The sequence below is a fragment of the Lissotriton helveticus genome, chromosome 7, assembly GCF_964261635.1.
Source record: "Lissotriton helveticus chromosome 7, aLisHel1.1, whole genome shotgun sequence".
Taxonomy (NCBI): Eukaryota; Metazoa; Chordata; class Amphibia; order Caudata; family Salamandridae; genus Lissotriton; species Lissotriton helveticus.
Genome location: NC_136068.1, coordinates 965,297,714 through 965,313,325, shown reverse-complemented (window position 1 = coordinate 965,313,325; position 15,612 = coordinate 965,297,714). Strand labels below are relative to the sequence as shown.

The window sequence follows — 15,612 nt, the reverse complement described above, 5'->3', positions numbered from 1 at the left end:
ATTAATAGAGCAATTATGAAGGTAGGAGTTGCAGAGGTTATTAAGGTCGGAAGAGGTGAGATGATTTGATGTACGGTGGGGCCTATGGGAAGAGCAGCCAAGAGGTGTAGTGTTGCACGGTTTAGGATTAGAGAAGCGTTGTGAGCCAGGGCCGACGGAGTTAGAGCGGTTAGGGAGGGCCTTGGAGCAGAGGGAGTAGAAATCTTCTTGTAGCCTTGTGAGTTCAGTCGTTAAGATTGAGATATTGCGTTCAATGTTGGACAGAGTCTGTATTAAGGGAGTGGGAGAAAGCGAGGTAGGGAAAGAGGTGGGGGAAGGATGGATTCGTTGTTGGTGAGAGGAGACAGTCTGGTATGAGGAGAAGGAGACACTTCAAGAAGTGGGATAAGAGGAGTGCACGGGTTGTAGGATGCATGGGGGGCCGATGGAGAGGACAGGACATTCCTAGAGCCATGAGGTGTGGTAGGGAAGATGAGAGGCCGCGAGGGGGTTGGTACATGAGGGAGATGGAGACAATTCAGGAAGGGGGATAAGAAGAGTGCACGGGTTGTAGGATGCATGGGGGGCCGATGGAGAGGACGGGACATTCCTAGAGTCTTGCAGTGTGGTTAGAGAAGATGAGCGGCCATGAGAGGGGTGGGTATAGGCGACAGCGGGAGTAGGGGGGAGGACTGCAGTTCAGAGAGGGTGGGAAAGAAGTCAGGGTCAAGCGAGGAGAATTAAGGGGTTCCAGGGAAGGAGGGGGTAGGAATGTGGTCTGGAGAAGCATTAGAGGTTGGAGAGAGAAGGTCCTCGGAGGGTGCATGAGTTTGGGAGAGGCGTTGGGTTGCTTGGAGTTCGGGGGGGGGGGGGGGTCTCAGAGGGGTCTGTGTGATTGGATGGCGAGAGTTGGGAGACAGTATTAGCAGTAGAGCCGTCTAGGGGAGGGAGGATTAAAGTTGAGGGTGATGGAGAGCCAAAGGGCATTGAGGGGTTGGCTAGGTGGGTGGTTAGGAGAGGGTTTGGATAGAAGGGAGGACAGAGTCTGTTAATGGTGCTCAAAGATGGAGAGATGGTGTTTAGAGGATTGTATGGGAATATTGACGGTTTTAAATATGGAAATGTCAATTTCTCTGCGAAAAGTTGGGGAAGGGGTAGTCGACAGTTTAAATCCATAAGGAATTTTGATAGATTTGGATATTGGGAGGTGTTGAAGGAAGATGCTCTTCCATTTGGAGTAGAAGATGTATTTGGTTTTTATAGGGGAGGAAAGGCTGAGGTAGTTGTCGACAATTAATGTTTCAATGCCATTTTGGACCTGCCCTCTTGGCCAGCACCCATCTCAAGCATAGCGTGTGGTACAGACATATGGAGGGCTCCTATTCTGACAGGCTTTTGTAAGCGGTTTCCACTCAAGTGGTCTTGGTCTCTGGAAAGAGGGTTGTGGCCATCCTTTCCTAGCATCTTTACACAAGCATTTTTAGGCTATTGGTGGGGCCAGAGTTCACCGGGGGGCATTATTATTATTAGCCAGTATCTAATAGATAATCAAGGCAGAGAGTGGAGCATTAGATTCCCAAATCGTTGAAGGGACCCCTACACGTAGCCCTGACAGATATAGTCATCTGGTCAGTTTGTTTTCACCTCTCCACATTCGCAAGTGTTCTGGAGTACATTGATCTGATTGAGCTCTTAGATCCCCAACGATCCCCATCATATTCTGCAGCAGTGTAGCAAACCCTGGGGTTATGCAACCCTGACTTTCTGCTTGTAGGCTCTCGCTTGAGTAATTGTTTTCCTCTATGGAAAAGACCGAGAAGCGATAGCTACATTCATTATATTGCTGATGTAAAAGAAATTCTGCGTGTAAATACATACAGTGACTAGATCAGGTATCTCCAAGCGGTCTATCGAGAGTTACTGGTAGCTCGCCGATCCCTATTGAGTAGCTCATAGCCTTATTTTGGGAGAAAAGTAATTAAATGTTTATATTTGAAAATTTAAATGTGTCACATGTTGCTTTCTGTTGTAGAGGACATTTACATTTGCACACAGGCCTTCTCATTATTTATTTTAGCCCAGTAGCACCAAATCCCTGTCATGATGGGTACTGCGCCACCTGTGTTACGCTGCATGAAACATCGCTTAGGCACACCGCGCATCAACACCTTGCTCTAGCTTGCTGCTATTTTAGGTCCTGAGCAAGTCTAGCACAGGCCTTCCCTCGCAGCGGCCGAGCATCAGAGTCTTGGGCCGGGGCAGTGGCTGTGGGGCTGTGTCCGGCAGCTGACCCAGGACACAGTACGACTCTTGCCAGAGTCCTGCCATCGGACTCCAGCGTGTACGACGGAACTTCCCTCGAGGAACCCAAGGTGCAATATTTGGACTGATGTCTGTTTTTATGAACATTTGATTTTAAAATATGGATCCAAGTTAAGCTTTATTTTTGAGTGGGGTACGGCAGAGCAGTCTGATTTTTGCATTTGGTCTAAGCCAACAAACCAGCTAGAATGTATACAGGAGCTAAAGGGGTAAGCAGAATACATCTCCATGAAACATAACTTAAACAACAAGCATTTGCAATGCAATAGGTCTCGCATTTACGCGAGTTTGAGATATTGGCATTGTAAATGACAATGCCTTTTATTTATATTTTGGTTTATAAAACAAATAAAAGGCATTGTCATTTACAATGCCAATAGCTTAAACTCGTGTAAATGCGAGACCTATTGCATTGCAAATGATTGTTTAAATTATTTTTTCAACAAAGCAACTGGAAATAGAGTCAAATAGCAGTAGTCCTATGTAAAAACAAAATTTGTATCAGAACGGCATAAGCAAGAAATGATTCATTGGAAATCTGGAGTTCTACATTCTGTTCATTAAAAAATCTATAATCCTAACAGCACAACAATATTATTATACCAAATTTAACGTGACTGGAAATAACATCTCAGAAATTAACCTGGTGGGCGTCTAGGCATGGTCAATAAGAAAAGGAAACTGAGGCACATGCATGCTAAGTGATTTGCACAGAATCACACTATAGAAAGTTGGGAGTCAGGATTAAAATTCAGATTTAATTGATAATAATCATATGTGACATGCTACTAAAAAAAGTCTTGCCGCGGTTGTACGATGTTACAATGCATGCTTTTTTTTTAGATATATAATATATATTAATTAATCAATCTTTTTTTAGGGGGTACCTTCACTGTCCTTACCCACCCTAAAAATACCCTTACAGCTCAAAACCCTTACCCACCCCATAACTCTAAAAATACTTACACCAAACCCTTAAAAGAGAGTGCGAGAGAGTGTGTGTGAATGTAGGTGTATATACACACACACACACACACACACACCCCCTCCAAACTAGATCCGCTACGTGAGGTAAAGGTATTCGTCGTAAAGGCACTGGGTGGTTGAAACATCGATGTAAAGTTTGTTCCCTCTAACTGCTACGAAAACACAAACCCCGATTTCCCCAGTCTCCTTGTTACTTTCACATATGCTGAAAATATGAAGTCAAATAGAAACAACACTACAATGCCATCAGTGACATAGGGCAACCTTAAGCATTCCACTAATGTGTGCTGATGCCTTCATTCTGGCACATTTTTCTTGTGCTTGCTGTTTAGCCGATAGGCTACACTTCTGTATATCACACAATACAAGCTGATGGATCTCTAGAACTGCAATAATAAGGGAACTAAGGCAGAGCGAGGCAAAGCGATCTGCTTAGGATCACACAGTTTTGTGAAATGTTGAGTTTACATTAAAACTCCGATCTAGCAATGCTAAAACGGCAATTTCAGTGTTAATGTGAGGGGAAATAAAATACATATATCAATGCCCAAATATTTTTTTAAACATAAAAAATGCAACATGTCACAAATACACAAATCCTGATTTCCCTAGTCACCTAGGTAATCTCACCTATATGGAGACTAATGAAGGCACTTAAGTAAAAGGCACCAGAACCAGCAATACAATACCATTAACAGAATAAGACAACTGCATGGAAGGCACACTGAAAGACCTCTTGGCACTACCAACAAGATTGAGAGACAAAGACAAAACAAAACAGTGATTGGCACACGACCATGCAATTGGATTTTAAAATGTTTATTTCGCGCTGCTGTGTTATCGCTAAAAAAAAAACATGAACAAAGAAGACTAGCTCTGTGGGAGCTATTTGGCTTTGTTAATGTTTTTTTAAGGAGGCCTTCAATTAAATAAAACAAAGTGCTGTGGTGTGGCCAGTGCTGGCCATCATAATGCTTTTTGTAGTAATGTGGAGTGGTGTGGGGGAGGGAGCGAGAGGGAACGATAATAAAGCGGGTGGGGGGGTATGGAAAATAAGAAGGACGAGGTGGTGGGAGGAATTCAGATGTGTAGCTAGAGCCTGCAGAGACAGGGAAATTGATAGCACACCGCCATGCGGGCGCACATTTTGTACACCCATACGCGAAGCGGCATTTTAGTTGCTATGACAACTAAAGCATCGCAAGATGGCATCGGACTGTCCACAGTCCGACAGACACACGCATGCTGTTTGCTTTGGACAGATGGCGAGAGCAGCCATCTTTGGCCATGCAAACGCGTGCCTCGGCAGAATTGATTCCAAAAGGTTCTCGCAATGGCCAGCGCAGCGTATGCGCTGCTTTCGCCAGACGAGACCTAAAAAGCAATGATCAGGGGCCACATGTACAAAACTTTGTAACAGCGAGTACCTAATTGAGATTTCCTGCATATCGCAATTAGGATTTCAAATCATTTGCAGTCCCCAGTAATTCGCAATTGACGAACCTCATTAACATTCATGAGGTAGGTCGCATTTTGCGATCCACTGGCAATCACTAAAACACGGGGATGGTGGCCTGCCGTGAACAGGAGGTCACAATGTCGGGGCGTGGCTGGCAGCCAAGCATGGCGGTCGCCTTCTAGACGAGCTCCGGACCTGGGCCACTAAATCCTGAAATATCCTGATTTAGACTGCAGGACGGGGCTGTAAGTGAGCGGACGGGTAGCTGGGTGCGACACGAAGACTCAATACTGTGTGGATGTCGAGGAACGCAGATACAGGCGGAAGTAGCGGCCCTGTACCTGACTGCGCAGACTATAGCAGAGAGACACTTGGGGCCCGATGCGGGCAGGCCTGGACACCTTCGGTAAGCGGAATTGCAGCCTATTCCCCTTGCGGTACGAAGCTGTGCGCAAAGAGCTCTGGGGTTGGACTGTGCACATGGAGGAGGCAGCGCCGGGAGATCCGCATGAGACACCATTGTGTAGTGGTAGTACCTGCGCCTGGGGGAAGACAGATTGATTGAACCCGGGGATGAGTTGCGGCCTGCCACCCTACTGGCCCTGAGCATCGGAGGTGGTGGAGCTGGGCGACGGCAACCGACTCTCAACAGTGCCTGCAGCAGGGGACAGTGACGTGCAATAGAGAATCCGTCTGCACGGCGGAGGCGGTGGATAGGGTACACGCGGCAGTTGCGGCACACCTTGGGGACTGCCGGCGGCCGGGTGGGCCCCGCCGGCTTCCTTCCCTTCCTGATGGACTTTGGTTTTGCTGCGGAACCCTCACATGGGCAATGAGGAGTGGAGCTTGGTACACCTAGTGCTGCAGACTCAAACGGCCTCATGGAGGCGAGAAGCGCTGCCAGCACCATTGCAGGAATCTAAGAATAAACGAAAACTCCACACCCATGCACACCTCGGCTAAGTAAAATAAAGGGCACAGAAATCGCTGATGAGCGAGCCCTGCCCGCCCCGCTATTGTCTGCTCGGAAGCAGAACAGGTGAGCCAGGAGAGAGCCGGAAAAGCAGGTCTGCATCCAGGTGGACCCGCCCATGGGGGTATCCCGGCACTCCAAAACACGGCCGGGGCCCGGGCCACTCACCAGAGATTTAATGTGCTTCCACAATGCCGCCGTCATCTGGAGCTGCTCGGAGGGGGTCGCCTCCCTTCACATGGCTGCTGTCCGGGTTGGTTCCACACACCGATCGCTCACAGAACAAAGTTACTTCCCTTTCCTCGGGTCAGAAGGCGGGCCAGCCTCTCCCTGTGACAGGGAGGTGGGAAGGGAGGGAGGGAGGGAGGGCTTGTGTTTCAAAGCTTCCTGTGGTTATCGGCACGTAGGTAGAAAAAACGCACAGCCTAGACAGGAGACGAAACTGCACCACAAACAACAATACAATTAAATTAAAAAGCGCCTGACTTCCTGCTGGCGTAAAAGCTTTCTTATCTTCTTAAGGGGGGCCATCTGTTGGCCCCATAAAGAAGTAAAGAAAGCTTTTACGGCAGCAGGAAGTCAAGGAGCCCCGTCTGAAAAGGACGGGGCTTAGAGAGAAAGGAGAACGTCACTAGGACCTCTTCTCCAATGGCTGGCCACCGTTTAGGAGGCCAGCCAATGGAGAAGAGGGGCGGGGCTTAACCCTCGCTAGTGAAGTACACTCTAAAACAAAATCTCATGAGCTCGATTGCGCATGTGCGCAGTATGCCACGCGAGACCTAAAAAGGGATGCATTTCAAAAAGAAAAATTAAACTTATCATTTTTTACGAGCAGGCAGTGGTCCTATCGCAACCATTCACAAAGAGGTCCCCTGGGGATCCCTTCCCCTTTGCGACTGGGTTACTACTTACTTGAGGTAAACTGTAAAATGCTAATGTTTTCCAACCGCATTACGATCGTAAAATATTCGTACATGGTACTGCGAGTCGATAATAGGAAGAGACACCCTTTCTATTATTGAATCACAAAACCCAAATTTATTGGGTACCAAGTTATGGCATCACTATTTGGGTTTTGTACAAGTCTTTTTGCTTTTACAAATGGGCCAATTCTGCTAAGCAGCCAACAAAAATTTTTTAAAGTTCTTATTTCTAAAGTGGACCAAAATCCTTATTATCAGGTATGATAGCTAAGCAATCACTATGCAATATATTCTTCCTTCATCAGACGATCTTGTAACTCAAGGGCTGTATAATTAATGTATTCATTTTATCCATCATGGCTGTATAATCCAATCTCCTACGCCCGTTTCGACAGTAAGCCTTCGTCAGGAAGCATGTATTTGTCAAACATTTCATGTACCAATGAATTAAAAAAACAGAATCAAGGTCATAGTTGCCCTCTTAATTAATTTTGGAACCTGGTTAGTACTAGTTTGTACGCCCTGTTCGCGATGTGCCACCTTTTATCCACCTAGAGTGTTCAAAAAAGATCCCTAGACATCATGTGGATTCATTTGATCACTCTGCAAATGTAACCCGACGTCGACTGGAAGCATTCAATGGTAATGTCTCTAAGCGGCATAAGGTAGTGATGAACTTAAAATTAAAAGAAAAAAAGGTAGAGAAGCCTTGCGCGCCATACTACAGGATATGTATGTTAGAGGTGTGTAAAGACACAGACATCAACTAAAACCCAAATAGGTGAGTTGCCCAAAGATGAGGGCAGAGGGGGAGAAGTGAAAGATTAAGACTGTGCGAGGACATGAATGTTTTGCATCACAGCCCTATGCAAGTATGACAGACTTCACCTGTCAATGATCTGCAAGTACATTCAATACCAGGAATGTCCTGTGATTGTATCTATTTCCAATTTTGTGGATCCTAGATCTCGCACGTCTTTAAGAAAAGATGATAAAAGATATCAGACCTCTATTAAACTATAATATATGTATCCTATGTATTAGTAACACGGTCTTTAGTGTCATGTGTAACTGACGTTCAACCTAAGGTTTCTTCAGAGGGATAATAATGTCAAAAGGCATATCTAGATGGCAGCTCAGTCTTGTGTTATTGGAAAGCGGCTCAAGGCTGTAAATAAGCGCACACTAGTTTTAGATTGTGTCCCGGTTGTCCTAGCCTTTGACATATAAAGTATAATTTTCTTACCCCAATGGGCGATGAAATAATTGCCAACATTTTCCGACTACTTCTACTCCTTATACATAATTGGGTACTGCGTTTCCTACTACCAAACAGGAGACCGAAGTTCCACATCTCAGCGGGGATCAGACTGCATAGCCGCTCACCTCATAGCGTGTTCATTTTCAAGGGGAGGGTGGATTCTAGTTACGGAAGTTGCCGAAGCATAGTATGCGACCATCCTTCCGCAAACTACAATGGCCTATTGATGGCCGCCTTTTTGAGACGGTCACATTGGGAGATTAATAGCCTCACGTATGATGGTAATTGATCCTTTTACACAAACCAGCACACTCATATGTGGAAGGAGAGCATATTGAGTTTCTCACGGGAAAGGAGACGCATTTGTCGATATGTAGTGCTCTACCATACTTTCGAGATCTGCAAAGAGTATTCTGTTGGCCGCCATATTGTAAAAGTTGTGTTTGATTATTCATGGCTATTCAGGTAATAATAATTTACATGGTAAGGCATACCTACATAAGCATGTACTGATTGAGTATCTTGGTTATGTGGGCTTACTCATATTTTATCAATAGTCATGTTGCCTTATGTTGTCAGCAAAGATGCAGACCTACAGCCTAACTGGATATTAAAAACTGCCCTAGTATTCATCCACTACTGTGTATATATGATGCAACCGAGTTATTTCTGATATATATATGTAAGGACTTGTGGAATGGAGGGGTGTCAATCACGTCTGCCATAAGGGATTATTTTATTGTATACCCCAGATGACTAAAACAGGGTAGAGAAAGGGTAGGATTGTTAATAATTTACATCCTTAGATAGTTAATTAAACATTATGGGATTTCACTATTCAGTCTTCTAGTGTAGATATCCAAGTTGAAAATCCCAAAAACTTCTAATTTGCAGATTTCCATACTCTTGATGCCTACTTTCGTGTGTAATTTTTCTAGGATAATCCAGTGAATTTAATCTTGTGTGTGGGATGATTCCATATAGTATTTCACCAGAGGTCCGGGCAGTTTTTTGGTTCGTATAGCAGAACGGTGTACCGCGAGTCTTGTGGCCATAGATCGAGATGTTCACCCACATATTCTAGCTGGCAAGGGCACCACAGTAGGTATATGATGGTACTCGTTTTGCAATTAGTTAGAGTTATCAAATTCAAGTTATATCCGTTGATATCCCAGTTTGTAGTTTCAATAGTAAAATCAAACGATTTGCACACCGCAGATTTGAAATTCCCAACTGAGAGAGCATTGCCATCGATGGATTTTTGAATACCGGACTTCTGCTGTGACATCCGTGATTTTCCAATGTAGTCCTTAAAATTTTTATTTCTACAATGTGCGAACAGAGGTTTGTTGTTCTTTTTCCCTTCCAGCATTCAAAATAGAATTTGAATATTTTATTTGACGTATTTTCCCATTCAACGTCGAATGACAAGTTACAAACACCAGTTTTTATACGTTTTGGTGCCTGGTTTGTTAACAAGCGTTGTTTATCAAAATAATGCGCTCTTTTATATGAGTCATGTATCAGTCTTTTGGGGTATCATCTGGCTATACATTTTTCCTTCATCTTTAGAGCTCTATGGTCAACATCAGATAAATTAGTACAGTTCCTGCGCACGAATTGGCCAAACTGAATACTGGTTTTCTGTGATTGAGAGTGAGAACAGTCAAAATGTAGTATCATATTACTGGATGTGGGCTTAACAAATAGATCAACTTCCAATTGATGAAGTTTGTGTTTTATGGTAATGTCTAAAAACTCTACTTTATTATTACTGGTGCAATATGTAAATCGCATATTGGGGTCATATAAGTTAAGCCACGCCACAAATACAGGTAGCTCCTTAGGGTTTCCAGTCCAGATAAAAAAAATATATTGTCTACATACTTGGAACAATGCGTAATTGATTCAGAGAATGGAGCAATTACATTGTAGATAAACCTAGATTCAAATTTGGCCATGTACAGTAGGGGCACAGGAAGCTCCCATACTGACACTTTCGATCTGTACGTAAAGTTTGTCGTTAAATTCAAAGGTGTTCTCATCAAGGTTTGTGTCAGCATTCTAGAATAAACTCTTTAAAGCATTCTACTTGGAATTCTTGGAGGACACTCTTTTGCTTAGGTCAATGCGTGTCTTGTTTTGACATGGGTTTTGTAAAACTTTATTATTGTGGGAGCTGCTGGGCCCTCATCATTATAACAAACACTGGCAAAAGCACAAAAAAAAAAAAGATTTGATCTAAAAAACTACACATAGCTACAGTAGTTCCTGGCACTGAACAAAAGTACTTTGCGTGCCAATATGCTCCTTGTGAAAGAGCAGAATGCAGTCACTCACAGTGAAATCAGCCAATAACTAGAGAATTTTATTCAAAAAACACCAGGCCCAATTCTTTAAGAAAGTCACAAAAGTGCACCTATGGTATATGTTCTTGCAGTAGTGCAGATGTAAGGCTTTCATGAATTCACAAGAATGTACAGAAGCAGGGCAGGAAATCATAAGTAAATTCCCAACCTTTCTCTATTTAGCAAAATATTAGAGACAAGCTGATGAAGTAGATATTGTTAAATTTCACGCCCCTGGGGCATCTGTAAATAATAGAGATTAAATATTAACAAGCAGTAACGGTGAAAACTTCACAACAATTATATATTATAAATAATATAGATTATTAACTTCACTATTAAAATCCACAGCTTCCACTGGTGTGGACTTTTGGCACTGAAAGACCATCAAGAATTGTAGGTATGACAAAAATATAAAAATAAAGTAGAAATGTCACCAAGAAACGTACTTGTTTTATTAAACTTTGTTTCATAGGGCCTCAACATCACACACAAAAAAAAAAGAAGAAGAATAGGATCCTCATGGTAAAAATAGGACTACCAGGATTTCAGCTGTAGAACTGGGCACCTGATATGAACATCCACTGAAGAAAATTACTTAAGTAGGAGGGTGGAGAGACGAGGGATGCAAAAAAAAAAAAAAATTGCAAGGCCAATAGATCTCATCTTTGCTACTGGACACCAACATGTTGGCTTTGTCATGGTTTTTTGTTTCCATCCAATGCAATCGCATATACAGTGGACATATTGTAATAAAGTTTTAAAAAATCCATAAGAATTACAAGATGGTTGCTATATAAGCGCAAACATGCACTGTGGAAATTTTTGGAACATTTGGTTTTGCCAACACTTGTGAAGCAGTTCAACAAGCTTAGAAGCAGCTAAAATATGAATGTGCCAGCGCAAGACAGCAGTTGGCAAGAGGTCACATCCAGCACTTGGGTTGTGTGGCAGGGGGGTATAGAGTGGTATTGCCATGTTATGACAGGCAAGTATTATTATTATTATTATTATTATTATTTATTTTTGTAAAGCGCGTAGTCACCAAGAGGTATCCCAGCGCTGGTAGACCCTGTCTCCTAAGTGCGAAAGGACGGGGGGGGGAAATAAGAAGGGGCAGAACAGTCAGGAATGTGGCAAAAGTGACTCATTGGGGAAAAAGATAAGTTTTGAGCAACTTCCTAAAGCGGAGATATTGCGGTTCTAGTCGCAGGTCATGGGGAAGCAGGTTCCAGAGACGTGCAGTGTGGACCGCGAAACGTCTTCCTCCAGAGCGGGCTTTCTTGTGCCTGGGGGTCGTGATGAGGTTTTCCGTGACCGAACGGAGGGGTCTTGTGGGTTTGTAGGGTATAATGAATTTCCTGAGGACAAGGGGGCCTTGATTTCGTAGTAATTTGTGAGCCAGGCATAGAGCCTTAAATTTGACCCGCTCCCTTATCGGTAGCCAATGGAGGAGTTTTAGGGCCGGTTTAGCCGAAGCTCTGGCAGGGGTGTTTGTGAGAATCCGCGCCGCCATGTTCTGGATTCTCTGGAGCTTGTTCAGCGTTGCTTCGGGGGCGCCCAGATAGATCACATTGCTGTAATCCAGCCTTGAGAGTATTAGCCCTTGGATAAGCAGTTTTTGGGATTTAAGCGGTAGTAGGGGCAGGACTTTCCTCAGTGATTTCAGAAGCCCGAAGCAGATCCCTGCTACTGTCTTTGCTTGTGTAGTGAACGTGAGGTTTTTGTCAAGCCACACACCAAGACTTTTTACTTCTTCTTTTGGAGCAGGGGGGGGGCCCATACAGGCTGGCCAGATGTTGGAGGAGAGTGTGAGTCCTTTCGGGCCAAGGAGCAGAACCTCAGTTTTTGTCCCGTTTAATTTCAGGGCCGAGCTGTTCATCCAGCCGTGGACCTGCGTGAGGCAGTTGAGTAAGTCAGCTGATTGTTGTCTAGGGTGGGATAGCGACACCACTAATTGAGTGTCGTCCGCGTAGCTTACTACGCTCACTCCGAACGGGGTGATAACCTCCTCCAATGTGGACATGTAGATATTGAATAATGTTGGGCTCAGGGAGGAGCCCTGAGGCACCCCACATTGGAGGGGAATTTCGGAGGAGCGAGCGTTTTTCTCCCAGATCTGATAGTTCCGTTGGGTCAGAAAAGATGATAGCCAGGAGAGTGCCAGGCCATCTACACCAACTCTCTTGAGTCTTCTGATGAGAAGTTGGTGGTTAACGGTATCAAAGGCCGCACTTAGGTCGAGGAGGATCACTGCCACTGACCCCCCTTCGTCCAGTAGTGTTCTGGCCTCCTCCACCGCCGCCAGGAGGGCGATGTCGGTGCCCTGCCCCAGGCGGAAGCCCGTCTGGGAACTGTTTAGTTTGTTATTGTCCTCCAGGAACTGGGAAAGTTTCCTGTTAACCAGCTTTTCAGCAATCTTGCTGATTCCTGGGAGTAGGGAGATGGGCCTATAGTTGGCTAGATTTTCGGGGTCGAGGGAAGGTTTTTTTAATAGAGCTTTTACGACCGCTGTCTTCCAGCTCGGTGGTACAACAGCCTGTTGGAATGAGGCGTTGATCAACTGGGTCAGAGAGGGAATAACCGTGGGGGCTACCTCCTTGAGGATCCGAAGTGGGGCGGGGTCCCTGGGGGATCCGCTCTTTATGGTTTGTAGCGTGCTGCCTACTTCTTTAAGGCTTCATGCTACCTTCCATAAAATGCCACGGCTTTAAGGGCAGCCCAACCAATTAATGGTAATCCAAAAAGTCCAACAACCAATGGCTCAATGAGGTTCAACAAACAACCAGCTACAGCTTCTCCTGGCAAAACCTAAAAAACTAAAAACTTAGCAAAAAACTAAAGATTATATGCTTAAATTCAGAAAGTTTTAAAATGCCAGTGTTTAAAATGGGCTATGGTGGGCTGGTGCCCACTACTTAGGATTTGCTGGTCAGAGAAAGCAGCATAGCTAGTTCCTACATAAATTTAAGTAACCAAGGGAGAACAGTTTTACTTGCATATTTCCTTTGTGATTATGTATTCATGAATAGTAAATCTAGCTAATGACAGAATGGATAAACTTTGGACAATCAAAGGTGTTCACAACTTTTCTGATTGACTGGAGCACAAACCACACTTCCATTCAGAGGCACAGCACATTATTTTCACTGCCTAGCACCTTTTACAAATTAGGTAATCACACATTAATGAAGGTAACGCTATTGAGTCAAAGTGTGCCTCGCTTCTTAAACAAGGCTACATTCCGCAGCTCGTGTCATAATATGATCTACGAATTCCGAGCAAATTAAACCAGCATTAAGAAGTTGCTCATGTAAAAGACCACCACCAACCTCCTTACATGGCTGCTAAACGTACTTTTCATGGTGACTCCAAGCAAGATTGGCCTGGTTGGACATCCCTCACTCAACTAGGCCGTTTCCCATCACCAGACAATATGTGCACCTTTAATTGTTTAACATGATCTTGCAGCCTTGAAAATGTGTCGGCTGCAGTGCTTATGAATAATTATGTATTGGATGTGTTCCTGACAAGAACCATGTATTGTTTGTGTTTGGACTAGATTTGAATAGTGAGAAATTTGAAACTTAAGGAAAAGAATTAACAAATGCAAATTGGACTGTGTGTGCTTAGGTGTCATTTCTGTATGTTCTAACTATTCTGCACTTGTTTGGAGTATGGTTGATTAACACCAAAGGTGGCTGGAGCTAGCACCATGAAAGCACAAAACGAGCGCAATAAGACTTTTTACTGTGTTTTCTCTTGTACTGCCGTAAACTGGGGTTAGGTGTGCAGATATTAGGCTTAGCTACCACATGCTAGGTCCGGATCACTATTTATGTCCAACAGAAGTTTTCAAACACCTGAGAACTCATGTCACCCTCCTATCGTTCTTTGCATGACAAAATTCATTTCCAATTATGCTAATCCTTTAAAAGCTGTTTTTGAATACCATATGAAAAGATAAACGACCTAGAAAGCACGTGCTATGTAAAAGTGTCATTTTATTTAGTCAGTCGTATAAAAAGATATCAAAAGTTGAAATGTCTGCATTTTTCAGATTGGACTAACCGCTCCAACTTTCTTTATACGTGCATAGTGCAGAGCGCTCCGGGTCCAATTTACCATAAACGTAATACAAAATGTTATTACTAAGGGGGAAAAAAAAGTCAGTTGGAAATTTAGAGACATGAAAAGTTCGACTACCTGGTCACGTAAGCAAAACTAGACTGTCCTGAAGCCTTGCAAGATGCACCATCAATTGGCACATTATCATGTGCCTGGAGGAGGAAGCTTCGTGAATGTTAACGACTGCATAAAAGGTTAAGCTCCCTTAGGCGGGGACCCCTCTGCATAAAAGTAACATGACGGGGAAAGTAGACGCACCCTCCCCCCCATTCCGTGATGAAATACTACGTTTTAATGTTTCTACATCTTGCGTAATAAAATGTTCTTCCATCGATAATTATGAGTATTTTAGTTGGCTTCCCGAATGAACTGTAACAAGGTCAACCCGTCCAACAGGTTCACCCTGGACAACGCCTTCCTCGCTCTCTCTCTCGGTGAGCTCCGTGAAGCACATCACGCTTCCCATTTACTAAAACAACGACCCCAATCTGGTTGTTTAATACGAATGAGCGAACATTTGACAAACATCAATGTATATAGTATTTAAAGAAGTAACTACCAGCTCCTCTGAAAATGTAGGATATCTCTCGAACAGCTATTACAAATATACCATTTTACATATGCAGGAACAAGTCGCATCATCACCATTTGAACACTGCTCTTAAGACCTCTCTGCGTCCGTTATGTTCATAGAGGATCGCCTCATTGGGTCACGCGAGTCACGATGGGATTTGGAGCCAGTACCACATTTAGGACACACAGAGAAACTCGTGATCTATCAACTGGTTAAGCACATTTCAAGTAGTCGTCGTCAGTTCTACTCATCCAGATCCTTCATTCCGCTCGGACGCTTTGGAGTGACCAACAGATGGCAAAGGACCTATACAAACAACAGATACATTACAGCTCTCAATCATGGGATACTGGGAGCTGGAGATCTATTTCATTTCCTTTACACTTTAGCAGCCTAACAATTTTAAAAGGGAAGCGGTTGCCATCAGCAGCTGTGACTTGCTGCTCCCACTTTTCTGTGTATTGATCTTACCAGCTGACGATGTATTCCATGTAACCTCGTAAACAACACATTCTTCAATGTAAAACGATCAACGTACAAAAAAATACTGTTTTTAATTTTAGGGTATCTGCAATATATAACGTGCAACCGGGATGATGCACTTTCCCAAAAACGCAACTGCCCTTATCAGAATCATTCATTTCACGTTATGACGTGA

General features: G+C 43.9%; 1 protein-coding gene across 2 annotated transcripts in view; it reads right to left on the bottom strand.

Moving 5' to 3' along the window:
- CANX (calnexin) overlaps nucleotides 1-15,612 on the bottom strand; it is a 574,990-nt gene that overhangs the window by 558,180 nt on the left and 1,198 nt on the right. The window contains exon 1 of one of the 2 annotated variants that reach the window (XM_078653534.1): nucleotides 15,026-15,260. The exons of the other annotated variant lie outside the window; for it this stretch is intronic. Within the exon in view, the coding sequence (XP_078509660.1) occupies nucleotides 15,026-15,028 (3 nt within the window). The 5' untranslated portion in view covers nucleotides 15,029-15,260. Of the gene's footprint in view, nucleotides 1-15,025; nucleotides 15,261-15,612 lie in introns of those variants that run through there. 2 annotated transcript variants of the gene reach the window in all.